Source organism: Hippoglossus stenolepis, chromosome 2 (genome assembly GCF_022539355.2).
Source record: "Hippoglossus stenolepis isolate QCI-W04-F060 chromosome 2, HSTE1.2, whole genome shotgun sequence".
Taxonomy (NCBI): domain Eukaryota; kingdom Metazoa; phylum Chordata; class Actinopteri; order Pleuronectiformes; family Pleuronectidae; genus Hippoglossus; species Hippoglossus stenolepis.
In genome coordinates this window covers 14,494,225-14,510,362 of record NC_061484.1, presented here as the reverse complement: position 1 = coordinate 14,510,362, position 16,138 = coordinate 14,494,225, and the positions used below count along the sequence as shown (strand labels likewise).

Genomic DNA, 16,138 nt, shown 5'->3' with positions numbered 1-16,138 from the left:
TTTGTTTTAGAGTAGTGGTTGATTTCTGTGAGCAGTGATCAGTTCACTCTCGAGGAAAGAGCATCTGTCTGCACATAGACGATCCTTGGCTATTACAAAAACCTGGCGCATGTTTGTGACGTTACTACAAATCACTTCGGATTTTATTTTGATTTATAAGTAACCGTTAAATGTTGCACTGTGTTTTGTATTTATCCGTAGAGTTAGCATTTTTATATATGGGGAACATGGTGAGCATACAGAGTTAGTTAGCTGGGCCAGTGTAAAAGTAACTTAAAAGTTATTTTAGCGTAGTTTAGCGTCGCACAAATTGACGTCACGGGTCCACCATGCATGACAGCCAAGCGCGAGAGTTCAAATTCATCCGGACAGACTTTGAGTTTCTTTACGATGCGAAACAAACTGAAACGAAACAAGAAGTGCAGAGAACCAGCGAGTGGACGAAGTACCGAGGTGATAACGTTAGCATTAGCATTAGCAGTGTCCAGCTGCTCCGACGAGGGAGATTCACCAACTCCAGCTGCTGCAGGCGTCTCCGAGAGAAAAGTCCAACCGCGTCAGGATCAGAGGAAGACCTGCTCCGTGCAAGATGTTAAAATCGCCCCCATTTTCTTACGTACACCGCTGCATAGCAAGAGGAAGGTGAGCAGTGATGCTTGCCTGTGTCAGTCTGAAGAGAAGCTGCAGACGCCAGTGCCTCCTCCTCCTCTTCATCATCAGCATCGGTTGTCTCCAGTAGTTCACCTCTTGGAGGAGGATGAGGATCTTCAGTCTACCAGGAGACGACATGTGTCCCCCTCATCTCTGCGCAGCCGCCTGGAAGAAATCAAAACATCTAACCCAGCGTTTCCAGTTCAAACAGTGTTCAGCACTTTGCAGAAGAAAACCAGTCTGCAGGGATTCGGATCCACAGGTGAGATTCAGCTAAATCATATTAACAGCCATTAAAGCCTTCATCAGGGTTAGCAATAAAAATGGTTGTTTTATCCCTGGTGGTCGTATGATCAGTAAAGAAGTGAAGCAGTCACTTGATTATTGTTGATATGTTTCAGTAGCCACAAGATATTGAAGGCTTTTTAACCTACCAACATATTGAGTCCCTCAAATTCCTCCAACTTGTCTAAACTATTTGGATCCCCACACCAAAGAGCACCAGGGATATCGCTCACCACACTCAGGTAGCTCCCTGAGTTTATTGTTTTTTAAAAAATCCTATAAACAGTTTTACATGTCCATTCATGCAATTCAAGTGGAATGCCCCTCTACTCTAAACCAAAACAGACAACTCCCTGCATCCAAGCTCCCCACAGAAGAGGAGACGAGGAGGTGAAAGCTCAGAGAGAGTGTCCAAGCGTCTGAGATGTGTCGGTTTGGACGCCCTGTCAGGACAGGGCGTCCCGGAGAGCACCGTCCCCGCTGTGAGGAAGCAGCCCAGCAACAGTAAGCTGAGCCGCTCTCACAGACTGAAGCAGAGGAGTGGGAGTCCAACAGTCTCGGTGAATAACCCTGAGCTGAACTCTGAATGGATAAATCACTCCGAATCTGACGGCCGGTCACCAATAATCCATGACGTTCTCCACAGAGGTACACCTTCTCGTGCACGGATGGATCTGTATTCCCAAGGCATGTGCTTCAGCCTTTTACTAACAGAAAACGAACTTTTTATCCATTTGTCCAGAAGCCAGCTATGAGGATGTTCTCTGGACAGACAAGTACAGTCCTCAGCATTCAAGTGAAGTCATCGGCAACTGTGGCTCAGTGAATAAATTACAGAGGTGAATTTCGTTTATTAGCTTCCGAACACAATGCACTTGAAATTTGAACTTTAACTTGTAAACACAACTTTTTCATTTTTCTTTTGTCTGGAATTTAGTTGGTTGAAGAAATGGAAGTTAAGAGCTGACTGTGATGAAAGGAGGAAGGTGGAGGAGAGGAGAGATGAAGATAACAGCACAGGTATTTGTCCCATGTTACTTTTGTTCTTATTTCTTCACTGATGGATCCGATTTTTGATGTGTCTTCTAATGAGCCATAAACACGTATTTGTTAAGAGCCTTATTTTTCTTGACTAGTATTTTATATTGATGACAGGATTTCCATTGGTGGGAACAGTTTTTGGGGTTGGAAAAGTAATCGCTGTCCTTCGCAGACTCGTGGGACTGTGGAGACTTCCAAGGTGAGGCTGTGGCAGAAGACCACAGAGAGGATCCACTGTGTAACACCATGCTGATCACAGGGCCTCCGGGTGTGGGGAAGACTGCCTCAGTGTATGCCTGCGCTCAGGAGCTCGGCTTCAAGGTCCGAATTTATAGAAAGCTCCAATATCTTTCAAAACAAGACGTCAAAGTATAATAAGTGCATTCATATTCATATCTTTAAGTTTTCACCATGCTAAGAAAAAACATTGAACTCTGAATCTCGGTTAGGGGAAAAGTCTGATTATTTATTCAGTCACCACTAAGTACAAACTGTTACACTTGCACTTTCCCAAACGAAAGTTGACAAAAAATAATAACCTACAATAATGGAAAAAAAATAGTTTAAAAAGCTCACAAAAATATTTATGGATCGATTAGTATAAATAATATATACATATTATTTATGGAACCACTTAACAATATGACTAATGCATTGAAATGGCTACATACGTTTAGTAAATCTCAGATATCTGGTTCACCTGGGATTAAACACAACATGTATTTTCTTCGTTCTGACAGAAATATGTTACTCACAGATGAGCAACTTACTTATATCTACTTTTGTATTTATGCTCTAGTAGCTCATTGAATTTCTGCCTCATTTGACTTTTGTCTGATTCGAGAAGATTGAGAATTTCAGATCAGTCATAAAGAATCAACAATCACAACTGCATGTTCTAAAGGTTAAGTCACGTCAGAGGGAACATTTCAATTTGAACTGTTTATAAAATTGATTTGCTTAAGCTAACATTGATATTTGTAACTCTCGCTAGGACCAAATCACGCTCACCATTTACTAGTCTTTCATGACAAGTAATCACCTGAGTATTATACTCATTTAATGTTGGTTTTAACTTTTCAATCAAAGGTGTTCGAGGTGAACTGCTCCTCACAGCGCAGCGGCCGCCATGTTCTGTCCCAGCTGAAGGAGGCCACCCAGTCCTACTTGGTGGAGACGTCTGGCAAAGATCCTCTGAAACCAGCTTATCTCAACAATTACAACACCAGCACTCCTAAAGCTGACACCTTAACTGGTGAGAGATGGAGGGAGACAGGGTCTTCATTACAGTTTTAATACTGAAACATAATGTCTTACTTAGAAAGGGTTGCAACAATGACTGTGTTGTGAAAGTTAAAACTTCATTGTGTCAAGTTTAAATATAGATCAGTACAGTTATTGTATTGTTTATATAAACATATTTTAATAGATATTTTCATAAATTTAGCAGGAAAACCAGTGCCTCCTAAAAATGTCACCTCTACCTCAAAAAAGAAGAACGTTGGCCGCTCTGGTCTCAAAGGAAAATCAAATCCAGCCGCAGTCACTTTGACCAACTACTTCAAGATGAAGGCAAAAGCAGATCACTTACATTTTGGTGGCCCAACGCTGCTTGAGAAACAAGACGGCAAGAAATTCTCATCACCAGGCGGCGATCAAACAGTGACACCGAGCAAAAAGAAGGCCACATCACTCATTCTGTTTGAAGAGGTAAAGACACTAACAGATATAACACTGCATGTGCTGCACGTAACCCATGTTTGTTCTGGTTTGATTCGTTCATCTGCTCCCGCAGGTCGATGTTATATTTGACGACGATGTTGGTTTCCTCGGAGCCATCAAGTCTTTCATGGCAACGACTAAAAGACCAGTCGTTCTGACCACCAATGGTAAAAGCAAACATTGTTCGACTATGAATAAATTTGATCTGAAGACGAGTTGTGATGAAAACTGAATGTCCTCATTAGATCCTTTGTTCAGAGAGAGATTCAGCTGCAGCTTGGAGGAAATCCTTTTCAAAACCCCATCAGTTGTAAGTCAAACTCTATTCTCTACAGTCTTGTGCAACTTCAGCGGGAAACACGACTCCACACTTTGTGCTTGTAATATAGAACTGTCCCACATGTGCAGAATCTTCGGAGCTGAAGTGACCCACTTTTTCATAAGCATACTCCTTCTGTCCCGAGGTGAGCGTGTGTAGCTACCTGCAGCTGGTGTGTTTGTCTCAGAATGTGCCACTGGAGTTGGACGATGTCAGGAGCCTCCTCAGACACACATGTGGAGACGTCAGACGCTGCCTGCTGCAGCTGCAGCTCTGGGCGCTCAGTGGTGGAGGGCAGGCAGCTCAGAGTGGAGGCTGTAAGGAGCCTATTCATGTACAGTGTAAGTTACTCTACATCATTCACAATCTGGCCGCCTTATATACGTGGATTTTGCTACCACAAATTATCAATATTGTGTATTCGGTTGAATAGTGTAATGGCTTGCACTGTTACTATGCTTCTACAAGCAAGCACTGTGGAACTTTGCTGATGTCTCTAATAACTAATGGTTTGTAAAACTGCCTTCTTGTCCAAGTGCTTTAGAAAGCGTGATAAAAGAACTGAGTTGTTGTTTTTTTACCTGTTTGGCGGAATTTTCGCATATTTCCCAATCTAGACTCTCATGCTGCTGAGGATGGAGATCATTTAGATTCCAGTCTTCCTCCATGGGACCCGAGCTGCACAGCCGCCATGCTAGGTCTCCAACCTGTCACCCAAAAGAAACTGCTGAACCTTCTAAAGGCAAGTAATCATGTCTCTACATACACTTAACAAGGTTTTTTTCCCCAATAAATCATTTTCTCAATCCTTTGTCTCTGACTCTTCAGTGTCGGCGCTGGTCTGAAACAGACATGAACAAGCTGCTGAGGCTCTTATCTGAGAGCTGGAGAGGAGGTGAGCCTCTTCTCTACAACAACCTGGAGCTCCTTCTACCCAACAGAACGTCGGGCCAGCACCTGGAGAAGATGACTTGTTCTGGGCTACAGAGGCAGCTGGCACCCCCTCACAGTGATCCTCGAGTCCTGCAGCTCAAAGGAGATGTCAGTCCAAAGGCGTCAGCGACCGACAGGAAACCTTTCAGGAATATGTCCAGACTTAGTAGAAGGAAATATACTGCAACAGTGTTTGAGACAACATCCACTTTAAAACAAAAACCTCAAAGAACCTCATTATTATTACAAGGGGTTCATTCCAGAATCCCTAGTTCAAGTGACAAGACTGAACAAATATCAGACGCCTGTTTAGACGCCCTGACCGACTTCTTTGACCTCATGTCGTACCTTGACATCTCGCTTCCAGCTGCAGCGCCACTCTATTCAGGCTCATGCAGCCCTGAGGCGTTCGTCTGGACGGGAGCAGAGATAAAGGACGGCTTGTTGGATGAGAGCAACGAGGAGGAGGAGGAGGAGGGTGGCAGCTGGAGCCACGAGAGGCTGTTGGATATTAAGGCTGCTGCTGAGGGCTTGGGGTGTCACAGATGCTGGTGGCGAGTGTCTCAGGCGTGGACCGAAGCCCAAAAACAAAGACATGAGCTGGGGGGCGAAAGGTGGGAGAGGCTGGTGGAGAGAGTGGCGTTCCCAGCACCTCCCAAAAGACAGAGCCTCAGGTTTAGTTTTCAACCTCTGTGTGGTACAAGGTAAGTCTCTCTTCCATCTCAAGTCCCTGAATACTGATTCAGATTGTTTACTGTCTGGCATTTCAGTTTGTAACAGGACTGATATAGGAGTCATTTGGATGTCAGATTTCAGGAGATCCATGTGGATGCTTTTCACCAAATATATGACCAGGTTTCTCCTAACCATGCATTTATTCACAAAAACATGAATCGCTTACCTTATTTTTCTAGAATCTAGAACAGCCAAAACAAAAATATCTTGTTTTCCACCATAACCCACTTCTCCTCTCGTTCCAGTGTGTCCCACAGGAGGTATGATTTGAGCAGGAAGGTGCTCAGCAGTGAATCTTTCGGCCTGCTGGGGAACAGACGAGCCGTCTGTGTGGACTACATGCCGGTCCTCCGCTCCATCTGTCGCTCTCACAGAGCACAGCAGCAGGAAGAGGAGCCAAACAGGTGAACCACACTCAACACAGCTCTACAATTATTCAATTTAAAATAGTGACATTTCACTTTTGATAGGCTTTAATATACATAAATACAATCCTATTTGATTTCCATAATAGTGTGACAATAGACTGTATATAGAGGTGGATGATGAGTCTCCACTTCCTCCCACTATCCAGAAATGAAGCTAAAATATCCCGGATATGAACACTGCCATCTTGTGCATTTGAAGCCAGTAGTGGTATCGAGGTCCTGCTGATACACACGCTTGACCAATCAGGAATCAGTCTCAGCTGTCAATCATGACGTATTAATCTATTTTTATAACATCAAATTACTAATCCAAACCGGCCAGCCACCAGGGGGCGATTGAGATGCTTTGGCTTGATTTTTTCTTTTGGAGCGGTTTTGCCCATCTTTATTTATAGTGATTTTGACAGTGGAAGGCAAATGACATAAGTATCTCAGGCCCAGCTGAATCCTCACATAACTTAATCTGTTGGGATTTTTTTATTTGTTATGTCCAAGCCAACTATTGTCATCACTCAAGTATTCCATTTGAATTATTGCTACATTTAATGTTGGATAAATGTATCATACCTTAATTAGCCTGGTGGATGTGACGTTATACCTCCAAACAATAGTCTACTAAATAAAGTGTTTTGTTCCCAGCAGTACGTGTGTGAACTACCTCAGGAACATACACCTGGATCTGTCAAAGTCGACCATTCAACTCCTGGCAGAAGATTTCTCTTAAAGAAGAAAATGGAAAGTCTACTTTATATACCTGTCAGTATTTATTTTACTGTGAACAAAATGAATTTTTACACACTTGAGATGTGAAACAATGTTTTATTTACATGTCAGTGCAACCATGAAGAGTAAATAAATATTTTTGTAAATAAACTCGATCTTGTAAAATTCTTTTTAGGCGTCACCTTTTTTAAAGAATGAAAAGGTATTTAATGCAGACATGGAGTTTAATTATTTTTCTTTTTTAATTGTAAAAAGTTTGAAACAACTTGAAAGTCCTCAAGACATTAGAAGGTAACATCACAGAAAGTAGTTGGAGCAGGTGAACAAGAACGACAGCGACCATCCTGCTCAACATCCTGAAAACAGTACTGCAGCATTTTATGTGACCAGTAGATATTCAATACTTTAAAAACCATCAACCACCACCATATATCGGTCCAGGTGGCGGCTAACTGGAAGATTCACTGAGCAGCTCGAAAAACGCTACAGCCTGAAGGAGAGCGTCGCAGAGCTCCTCTCCTCCTCTCCTGCTCCCAATCTGGAAGTGGTTCCTGTACTTGACCAGCAGCTCCGGGGGAAAGTTTATCCTGGGAAGCTTCTGCGTCACAGACTCGGTCATCAGCTGTCGCACTGCCTGCGCGCCGCTGGTCCGAGACTCGCCCACCATGAGTCCAAAGTGGCGTCCCACAGCAGTTCGCATCATGTTCAACACTCTGCACAGGAAGAAAGAAAATAAAGGAGGGAATTCTGTTGTTAGTGACTGAGATAAGTGACTTAGCTAAAGTTTAAGTAAAGCATGTTTGATATTAAATGCTCTATTTGGTGTATTTTGAATTTAAGGAGTCATTATTGACATGAAGTCACTTTTTCTCACCTGGGAGGAATGTTAGTCTCTGGCTCCGAGTGCTTAGGCTCCAGCAGAGCAAACAGGATGGCCTCCACTGTCCTCATGTGAGCCATGATGGGGAACAGGGCAGTATTCTGCACTGAGATCGAGGATTTCTCTATAATGTAGAAGTCAGCAGACGGGAGGAGCGACACAACTGTAGAAACCTGTTGGCCGGAAGTGGGATTAGAGTCTGTACTGTGAGTTTCACCCAAACATGAATAAAACAAGCCTCACCACAAAACCTCTGCATCATTCATCTAACCAGTGTGAAATGACAATATCATGGACTCCATACTCACATCATTCAAGTAAGAAGAAGCTATGTAGGTCCCCCTCAAGAAATTGGGACACTCCAGTTGTTGCCAATCCTGTACGATCATCCCACGGTCCACATGTGCCCAGGCGATTTTATTAGTCCCGCATATTATTGACACTATGGAGCTGGCATCCTGTATAAACAAATACAGAGTTATGACAGGTGGTAGTAAAATCTGCTGCTTTTTCTATTCACGTTCAACATTTTGTTTGACAAATGAAACGAGATGAAACCTGAAACTAACACGATCATGCTGACAAACACGAGAGTCCCAACGAGCAGGAACAGATTTGTGTTAAACTTGTATCTCAGGCAGAGACCAATGTATGGAGCATCATTCTACAAGTCAGAGCAGCTTCAGTGCTCCTAGTTATGGATTCTACAAAGTCTCTGGAACTCCACTGGATCTATTTTTAAAGAACAGGTACTCTCATTTCCTCTAACCAAGGTGGTAATGGTTTCGCCCCTGTCAGCAGGATTACGCAAAAATTACTGAACAGATTCCCATGAAACTTGAAAGGATAGGACATGGGCCAAGAAAGAACCGTGCAATACAATGTTTCATGTGCAATCCATTCACTGAATATATCCTCACACAGTACATATTCTTTCTTGTTTTTTTACACTGTATATATTAGTTTTTATTCCATTTATATTTTTCTATATTTTTTATGTTCTTACACCTAGGTATTGCATGTTACTTATTATCACTTACTAATGCCTATTTTTGACTACTGCTGCTGTAATATTGTAAATTTCCCCTTGTTGGGACTAATAAAGGATTGTGTTGGATAATATTGTTCAACACACGACTCCTGTTGTCTGGGCAAAGATCTAGTGACTAGGAATTATTATTATTATTATGGCTTTACATCAGATTCAGAGGTCCATATCATTACACAAATAAAATAATGAATCATCCCATATTATAGCATCACTTAAATGTCCTGCTCATCAAATTAAGTCAGCATTTGCATTCACTGCCTGTAGATGTCAACACGTGAACAGACTGGAGCAGCAGTGTTTGGTTTGTAGGGTTCCCAGTAGACACCAGCATGAACACGGGGATGTGAACCTGCCCAGCCGACCCACGGTATCGGGAGCTCACCTCCAGCCAGGACCTGTCCACCTCCGGCCGGATGAACTTGGCCAGCTGGATCCTCACTTTCCTCTCCTTCTTGACCGGGTGGAGGATGGAGTTGAAGACGATGACGGCGCTCTTGTGCTTCAGCAGCGGCACGTTCACCAAACTCTCCAGGGTTCGGAAGGGTCCGTGTTTAGTCCTGTACTCCACGATGTTGAGCGACTTGCGGCCCCTGAGGAGCTTGACGCTGGCCAGCTCCGCCGGGGGGGCGTTGTTGAGCAGCTGGAGGATGGCGTCCCGTTGCTCGGAGGTGTAGAAGGCGTCCAGGGGCCTGCCGGGGTCCTCCTTGCAGGGCTCGGCGGCGGCGGAGATGATGGTGTTCAGGGTCTCGAAGCCGGCCACGGGGACCCGGCTCCTCCAGCAGCATGTGCACTGCAGGTACCGCAGCTCCAGCTCGGGGAGGGAGCCGTGCTTCGGGCGGCGGAACAGACCAGACTGACCCGTGTACCGACCTGCGGAGGACATGGAGGAGATGGTTCGGATTGTTCAGACTGAATAAAACCTTTAGAAAGAGGGGACTCTACACCAGTGAGGACAGGGACTTCCTGTGAGATACTGTGAACTTGTCAAACATGTTTCCAAACCAACGACTCTAAAAAAGAGACATAAAACTATGGACATATCACTGTGAATAAAAGGTTTATATTAGCATTTGCAGCTAGCAGAGTCAAAATTAGCTTAACGTTCGGACTGTAGATTGAGATTAATGTACACAATGAGTAAAACTATTTTTAACATTTGTAAAAAAACCAAAAAAACCTTACTTCTCTGAGCGACCGATGACAGAAACCGTCTCGCGACCCACATCGTCGTTAATTCAAAAAATAATCGGTCGTTTCTACAACATTGTAGCGGTTGGACACATTTGCCCTCCGGTTGTTGTCCGGCGCGTTAAAACCGACCGGTGGAAACAACAACACCGCTGCGATCAGTTCCGGGTGCTGCTACTTTGTCTTCTGTTGTTAGAGCTGCATAGCGCCATCTACTGTATAGGAGTATGTAGTGTAATTGCATTCAGATAGTGAAGTACATGAAGTATAATTCATCTGCAGTACTTCACGTTGTGTATAGGTTTTTCTATATTTTTTTTTAAATTTATTTAAAATGATATTACATTAATTTGCTTCTTGCCTTTAATGAAACAAGTGCAACATGGAGTCAATTGAAGTCAGACATTGTGTGGTATATTACATTTTTACATATTTGACCAGAGGCCTAAGTGTATTTTGTATAGGACATTTGATCCTTTTGTTTCTTGATATTGTTACTTAAAATTGGGCTTTAATTTTTAGAAATGTTAGATTTTCAGTTTTCAATATGAAAGCAAGTTCATTTTTTTGCATGTTGATGTTATGTTAAGACATTTAGACAAATAAAACAGTAACATGGCTGCTCCTGGTCTTCTCTCTCTATTTGTGTACTTCCAGCTCTTCCAGCTCTTCCAGCTCTTTCAGCTCTTTCAACTCACCCAGACTCTGTTTCTGCTGCAGGTTTTCCTCTCTGTTAGAAGGAGGTTGTTTCCTCTCTACTGTCAAAAACCTGTTTGTTGGGTATTGTAACTGCTGGGTTTCTTCATGCTAGTGTCAGACCTCGATCTAACTTTTTGAAGCTCATTGAGACAACGTATGTTGTGATGAGGTAATATACAAATAAATATGATTAATCTGGAATGAGTGTGCAGGGTGGAACAGAACAGAACAACTGTAGCAGGGCCGTTCTGAGTGCTGCAACATATTAATTATGATAAGAATTAATTGTTTCATTAATTATGATATAAATATATTATTAGAGTTTTCAATAATAAATGTTGTTAATATGCGTAATATGTATAAGCTGCAAAATATGCTTTAACAAACAACTTTATTCAAAGAAGTTCTATATTTGCAGTAGAATCAACATCTCTCAACATGTAGACACCTTTTCTACGAACTATTCATCCAACTCCATCAGCCTGATACTGGAAGTCGATCGCCCTGTTTCACTTCCTTTCTCTGTTATTTCTGGAGCTCTGCGTTTGTGTGCAGAACAATAAACTGCATGATGCTGTGCTTTTAAGAGGAAATGCTGGCAGTGAGAAGAAAGTCTTTTTTTTTTTCCGACTGGCCACAGAAGAGAGCCGCTCTGCACCCTGAACTGTGTACAGTCAACATGAAGTTAATACGTAGCAGATCTTTTGGTGGGACTCTACTCTAACGGAAGAGAAACTAGATATATCGGCACCTATGGCATCTCTGGAGAGAAACAACAAAATCCTGCTGGAGTTGATGCGACAGCCGGGTAACAAGGTGTGTGCTGACTGCGGAGCTCCTGGTGAGTACACTGAACAATATTCAAAACCAAAATCTGTACATCAGCATTGTTGTTTAATGTTTGATTTTTTTACTTTTTGAGCGATACATGTTTTCTATATATACATTACATGTGATAAATGGTAAACAACTTGAACCACAGAGCCACGTGATGTTGTTTGTTAAAGTATGTCCAACATAATGTTTTTTTACCAAGTCACGTTTAATCAAAAACCTCCATGAGGGGAAGTGGAGTTGCTGTGTTTTCTATGGAAATGACCTCATTGTTCCTCCTATAACTCACATCACATTTTCACCATTTAAACCAACAACAGCTAAAACATTGAAAGAGAGACATAAAATGTGTATTTGGAAGACAAAAATAAATCTTAACTACTCGGATCTATTTCAGATCTACTTCAGTTTATTAACATATTTGTGATTTAGAGTCCACATTTGAAACAATAGTATGTCCCTGTGGGCTGTAATCATGACTCACACTGTATTTGAAGTTCCCTCTAACAAAGCAAATATTGTGCCTACAGAGCCGGACTGGGCCTCGTACACTCTCGGTATCTTTGTGTGTCTGAACTGCTCGGGGATGCATCGTAATTTACCCGCTGTCAGCAGAGTCAAATCCGTACGTCTGGATCTCTGGGAAGATTCCCTAGTAGAGGTGGTTTGTATAGTTTGAATTCATCTTTTAGTGGCTATTTACAGCTATAACAGGTATTTATTAATCCTTCAGCCAAGGAGGTTATGCTGTCACTCCTGTTGGTTGGCTGGTTTGTTTGTTTGTGAACAGGATTACCCCAAAACTACTGCACAGATTATCGTGCAACTGGGTGGAAGGATGTGCAATGGGTCGGGGAAGAACCCATCAAAATTTGGTGATGATCCAATTAGGGGCTGGATCCAGGATACATTTTTCACTTTCTTTAACATTAAGGGATACGGTGTTTTTCAGAATTTGTCTTAATTTCTCAGAGAATCATTCATGGACAAATCAGGCATATTTAGGGAAATGTTATTTATAGGTGTGTGCAAGTTGGTGCAGATCAAAATCTATGGTGAATTTAAATGTGGTTTTATGAGGGGACTGTTGGGCCTTGGAGGAGGTTTGATCAACTATTTGCCTTTCTTGTTTATTCTATGGCACATGGCACATATTCTATGGCACATGGCACATTTTGCCATTTATAGACATATTATACATATTGTTTTTTCCAAATTATTTCATGCGTATTCTTTTTCTATACACTAGCATTGCCTCAGGGGTACATCACTCTGACTTTCCCCACATGAATGAGCATGTAGCAAATAAAACCTTTGAATTTTGAGTTTTTGGAACACTACATAGCTGAGGTCTGGTTTTCAGATTGTTTCTAATCTCACGAGTTGCATCTTGCAAAAGCAAAGCAGGAAATCCCAAATTAGCTGCCCAGCTCTGAATATCAGTTGACTTCTTCTGACCTTTTTTCTTTTGGAAATCTCTGGTTTCAGTTCATGCGGGAGAAGGGGAACTCTGCTGCCAAAGCCACTTTCGAGAAGTGTGTCCCAGCCTTTTTCTACCGCCCGCAGCAAAAAGACTGCATGTGAGTGACCGCGGGCACCAACCGCTCGCCTCATTAGCTCTGTGGAAGTGAAAAGTTAAGACTCAACAAATACTATGAATGGCAGCGCGCCTGTTGCACACGGAAAGAGGAACAACCAATAAGGGTTGGGTGCTGTGGTGTAGCCCCTCTACCATAGACAGTATGAGTTCTATTCATTCATCAATGTCAGGTCAAAAGGTTTTCAGTGGCTTGTGTTTCATCCATGAGGAAACATTGATGGGTGTTTTGTGCTTGCTCTTAGAGTTCTCAAGGATCAATGGATCCGCGCAAAGTATGAAAGAAGAGAATTCACCGGAGAAAAGACCTACTTTCAACAAGGTTATTGTTCAGGTAATAATCCTTCCGTTATACAAACAGGAAGATATACTTGTTTTCTATACCAATCATATTCATTTGATGTATCCGATCCAGATCTGTTTGAGTCAACACTAATGAAGAAAGGCAAAGACAACAAGCAGTTTCTCAAGAGGAACTTTCTTTTGTCCCAGAAAGACTTCACCCTCAGATACTTCACGAAAGAGGACGTGAGTAGTTCAGTTGCCGTATCGTTGTCTACATTTCTGTCTGATGAGCATAAGAACTGTTGAATTCTAATCTTTAAATCCCTCCCTCAACTTTCTCCTTAAAAAAAAGTCCAAGGTTCCCAAAGCGGTCATCAGCATGAAGGATCTGAACGCAGTTTTCCAGCAGGAGAAGATCGGCCATGCTCACGGCCTGCAGATATCCTACCTGCAGGACGAACGCATGAGGAATCTATTTGTCTACCATGAGAAAGGGCAGGTGAGCTCAGCTGCTGGAGCCCAGTGTTGTTTGACCTCCACATGTGAGTGACAGATAGATGACGTGTGTCAGCAAATGCAGCAATCGAAGTCTGCAGCACGGACACCAGTCAGTGCATGTGTAGACCCGCTTACCTTTTAACACCATTTAGCTCTCAAACTGACCCCTTAAAACGACTGAAGCTGTCCAGACAACGCATGGTCGCAGGTCACGGACAGTACTAGACTTTGTCATTCACTGCCCTTTGTCTGATGCCTTATGCTACAGGTCATTGTATCCTTATTCAATGCTATCCGGGCAACACGCTTGGCTTACCTCCAGAAGAAACATCCCACCCTTCAAGACAGTGACGTGAGAACATTTTTCATCAGGATTCAACTCAGATACATCTTGAACTGCAACTTTTGTCCAGTTAACAATATGACCTGTGTTTCTTTACACAGTTTATACCTCAGTTGACAAAACACTGCCTGAAGGAGGGATACATGGAGAAAACCGGCCCGACGGTCCGTCACATATATTAATACAAACATGAATTGGATTTGCTTACGTTTGGTACATCTGAAAAACTAATTCCTTTCTTTCTTTCTTTTTTTATTCTATCGGTCTGACTTTCTTTCTTTGTCTTCCTGCTTGTCTTTTTTTCCACCTGTGATTGCGTGTGTGTGTTTTCAGCAACGAGAGCCGTTCAAGAAAAGGTGGTTCACGCTGTGCTCAATGAACAGAAAACTTCTGTATTTCAAAACTCCACTGGTAAAGAACACAGAATATGTCTGAAAGTCTACATTTTATGATCAAAGTGATTCCAAAAATACATTAAAAAAACGACAGATTTTGTGTAATTCTTATTTGCATATTCAGAGATAACTCTGACAGTCAGTTGTAAAGGAGTTTGGATTCAAACAAATTGTGTCATTTTGGAGGAAGACAAAGTTTCTAGGAAAATGTTGTTGTTTTAATCATTTGCAGATATTAGCCTGATATAAAACAAGACATGTTGTGTGTAATTGATTACATGGTAGACATGGGTTGAGCTGCATCTTGAAAAACTGTCCTTGGCTTATTTTCTGGTGCAAAGGTGAAAAGGGCGAAATGTGCAAACGTGTCAACCCATGTTGGACTAATTTATTACACCCATGTTGTTGTTATTATGCTTTTATTATGCTTTATAATGCTCGTCCCATGTTTGTCCAGGATGCTACAGAGCGCGGCGCCGTCTTCATTGGCACCGAGAGCCACAGCTACTCGGTCTCAGAGAGCAGTGGCAAGACCTCGAGGGGGGGCCGGTGGCGCTGTGGCATCACCCTGCAGACTCCAGGCAGACAGTTTGTGTTCCAGTGTGAGCAGGAGCAGGAGCAGAGGGAGTGGCTGGAGGCACTGAGACGGGTCATCGCTCAGCCCATGACCCCAGAGGACTATGCTAGTAAGATTTAACACCTGATACAGTGCAGCTAATGTCTTCCCGTGCACAGCAGATGGCATAAACCACAGACTACATGGTGAATTTGATTCGGCCTCACTCTCTATTTCCTATCTTTAATACAGATGAAGCCAACCTGATTAGGGGGAAATGAGCAGAACACCTTTTTCCTGAGTTCGTTTGGGACATAACAGACTGATCGCCTCACTTCCAATCCTGCCAGTGAGGGTAGAGAGAGGTACAACCAAAGTCTCTTTCATACCAGCAGGACTCTTCATCTCCACTGACAATAAACTCAACCCTAACACTTTGCACAGGCTACAGCCTCTGTGCTTACTGTGTTACACTTTGGAGAATTTCCTGCCCTGAGATTATTACATTTGCCACCATGACGACTGATGAAAGCATTCTCCTGTGGAGCACCATGAATACACTGGAGCCAGATGTTGTATTTATTAAAAACAGGGTCTGTAGATTTCCACACACAATTTCATTTTTGTAGTAATTTTGCACATTTTTTTAAATTAAATGTCTCTCACACTATGTTGCATTTTAGTTGTGTATGTTGAAAATTAAAACCCTTCATAAGTTGAATACATATGATGCTTAACTGATTCCTGCTCGTCACATTTTAGGGGAATACATGTGCATATACTTTTTCAGTAATGTAGATATAGCGAACTGATAAAGCCTTTAAACCTTAAGGCTTTATCTGGGAAATTTATTTGGAGTCATTTAATTTTTTTGATACTATAAAGTCCCTAACTCAAATAACAGATAAGGACATTAAGATAATACCTGTGATACTCAACAGTGAATGGTGTTCTCATACAACCTGTACCCTGACA

The 16,138-nt window shown here is 42.4% G+C and overlaps 3 protein-coding genes across 6 annotated transcripts; 2 read left to right on the top strand and 1 right to left on the bottom strand.

Moving 5' to 3' along the window:
• Positions 1–90: 90 nt before the first annotated feature.
• atad5b (ATPase family AAA domain containing 5b) lies at positions 91–6,987 on the top strand. Of its 2 annotated transcripts, none has more exons than XM_035145164.2 (14): positions 91–913; positions 1,282–1,584; positions 1,679–1,775; positions 1,874–1,956; positions 2,150–2,298; positions 3,067–3,232; positions 3,425–3,687; positions 3,773–3,866; positions 3,945–4,009; positions 4,164–4,359; positions 4,636–4,760; positions 4,847–5,655; positions 5,932–6,090; positions 6,754–6,987. In XM_035145164.2, the coding sequence occupies exons 1-14, from the start codon at positions 334–336 to the stop codon at positions 6,836–6,838; spliced, it is 3,174 nt and encodes a 1,057-aa protein (XP_035001055.2). In that variant the 5' UTR covers positions 91–333; the 3' UTR covers positions 6,839–6,987. The 2 variants fall into 2 exon arrangements, with proteins under 2 accessions (XP_035001055.2, XP_035001064.2); XM_035145173.2 differs by having other exon boundaries at positions 92–913; positions 6,757–6,987.
• Positions 6,872–10,121, bottom strand: tefm (transcription elongation factor, mitochondrial). Its single transcript, XM_035145205.2, has 5 exons — positions 9,951–10,121; positions 9,151–9,638; positions 8,026–8,175; positions 7,712–7,890; positions 6,872–7,550 (listed from the first exon to the last, which is right to left on the bottom strand). Exons 1-5 carry the CDS (start codon positions 9,991–9,993, stop codon positions 7,286–7,288), a joined length of 1,125 nt encoding a protein of 374 aa, XP_035001096.1. The 5' UTR covers positions 9,994–10,121; the 3' UTR covers positions 6,872–7,285.
• Positions 10,122–11,205: 1,084 nt separating this feature from the next.
• On the top strand, positions 11,206–15,884 carry LOC118115114 (arf-GAP with dual PH domain-containing protein 2). 3 transcript variants are annotated; one of them, XM_035166088.2, is made up of 11 exons: positions 11,206–11,496; positions 12,020–12,153; positions 12,978–13,069; positions 13,332–13,420; positions 13,502–13,614; positions 13,724–13,870; positions 14,138–14,221; positions 14,314–14,376; positions 14,546–14,623; positions 15,065–15,293; positions 15,416–15,884. In XM_035166088.2, the coding sequence occupies exons 1-11, from the start codon at positions 11,409–11,411 to the stop codon at positions 15,442–15,444; spliced, it is 1,146 nt and encodes a 381-aa protein (XP_035021979.1). In that variant the 5' UTR covers positions 11,206–11,408; the 3' UTR covers positions 15,445–15,884. The 3 variants fall into 3 exon arrangements, with proteins under 3 accessions (XP_035021979.1, XP_047197787.1, XP_035021988.1); XM_035166097.2 differs by having other exon boundaries at positions 11,208–11,496; positions 12,020–12,150; XM_047341831.1 differs by having other exon boundaries at positions 12,020–12,150; positions 13,332–13,614.
• The last annotated feature ends 254 nt before the right edge of the window (positions 15,885–16,138 follow it).

Excerpts from the sequence above, each read along its gene's own strand:
- atad5b (XM_035145164.2), top strand. The coding sequence starts at position 334 with ATGACAGCCAAGCGCGAGAGTTCAAATTCATCCGGACAGACTTTGAGT. Across the intron at positions 1,585-1,678 it reads CCATGACGTTCTCCACAGAG|AAGCCAGCTATGAGGATGTT; the intron begins GTACACCTTCTC and ends CCATTTGTCCAG. Across the intron at positions 6,091-6,753 it reads CAGGAAGAGGAGCCAAACAG|CAGTACGTGTGTGAACTACC; the intron begins GTGAACCACACT and ends TTTTGTTCCCAG.
- LOC118115114 (XM_047341831.1), top strand. The coding sequence starts at position 11,409 with ATGGCATCTCTGGAGAGAAACAACAAAATCCTGCTGGAGTTGATGCGA. Across the intron at positions 13,070-13,331 it reads CCGCAGCAAAAAGACTGCAT|AGTTCTCAAGGATCAATGGA; the intron begins GTGAGTGACCGC and ends GCTTGCTCTTAG. Across the intron at positions 14,377-14,545 it reads TGGAGAAAACCGGCCCGACG|CAACGAGAGCCGTTCAAGAA; the intron begins GTCCGTCACATA and ends GTGTGTTTTCAG.
- tefm (XM_035145205.2), bottom strand. The coding sequence starts at position 9,993 with ATGTGGGTCGCGAGACGGTTTCTGTCATCGGTCGCTCAGAGAA. Across the intron at positions 8,176-9,150 it reads TGGACAGGTCCTGGCTGGAG|GATGCCAGCTCCATAGTGTC; the intron begins GTGAGCTCCCGA and ends TTGTTTATACAG. Across the intron at positions 7,891-8,025 it reads CTTCTTCTTACTTGAATGAT|GTTTCTACAGTTGTGTCGCT; the intron begins GTGAGTATGGAG and ends TCCGGCCAACAG.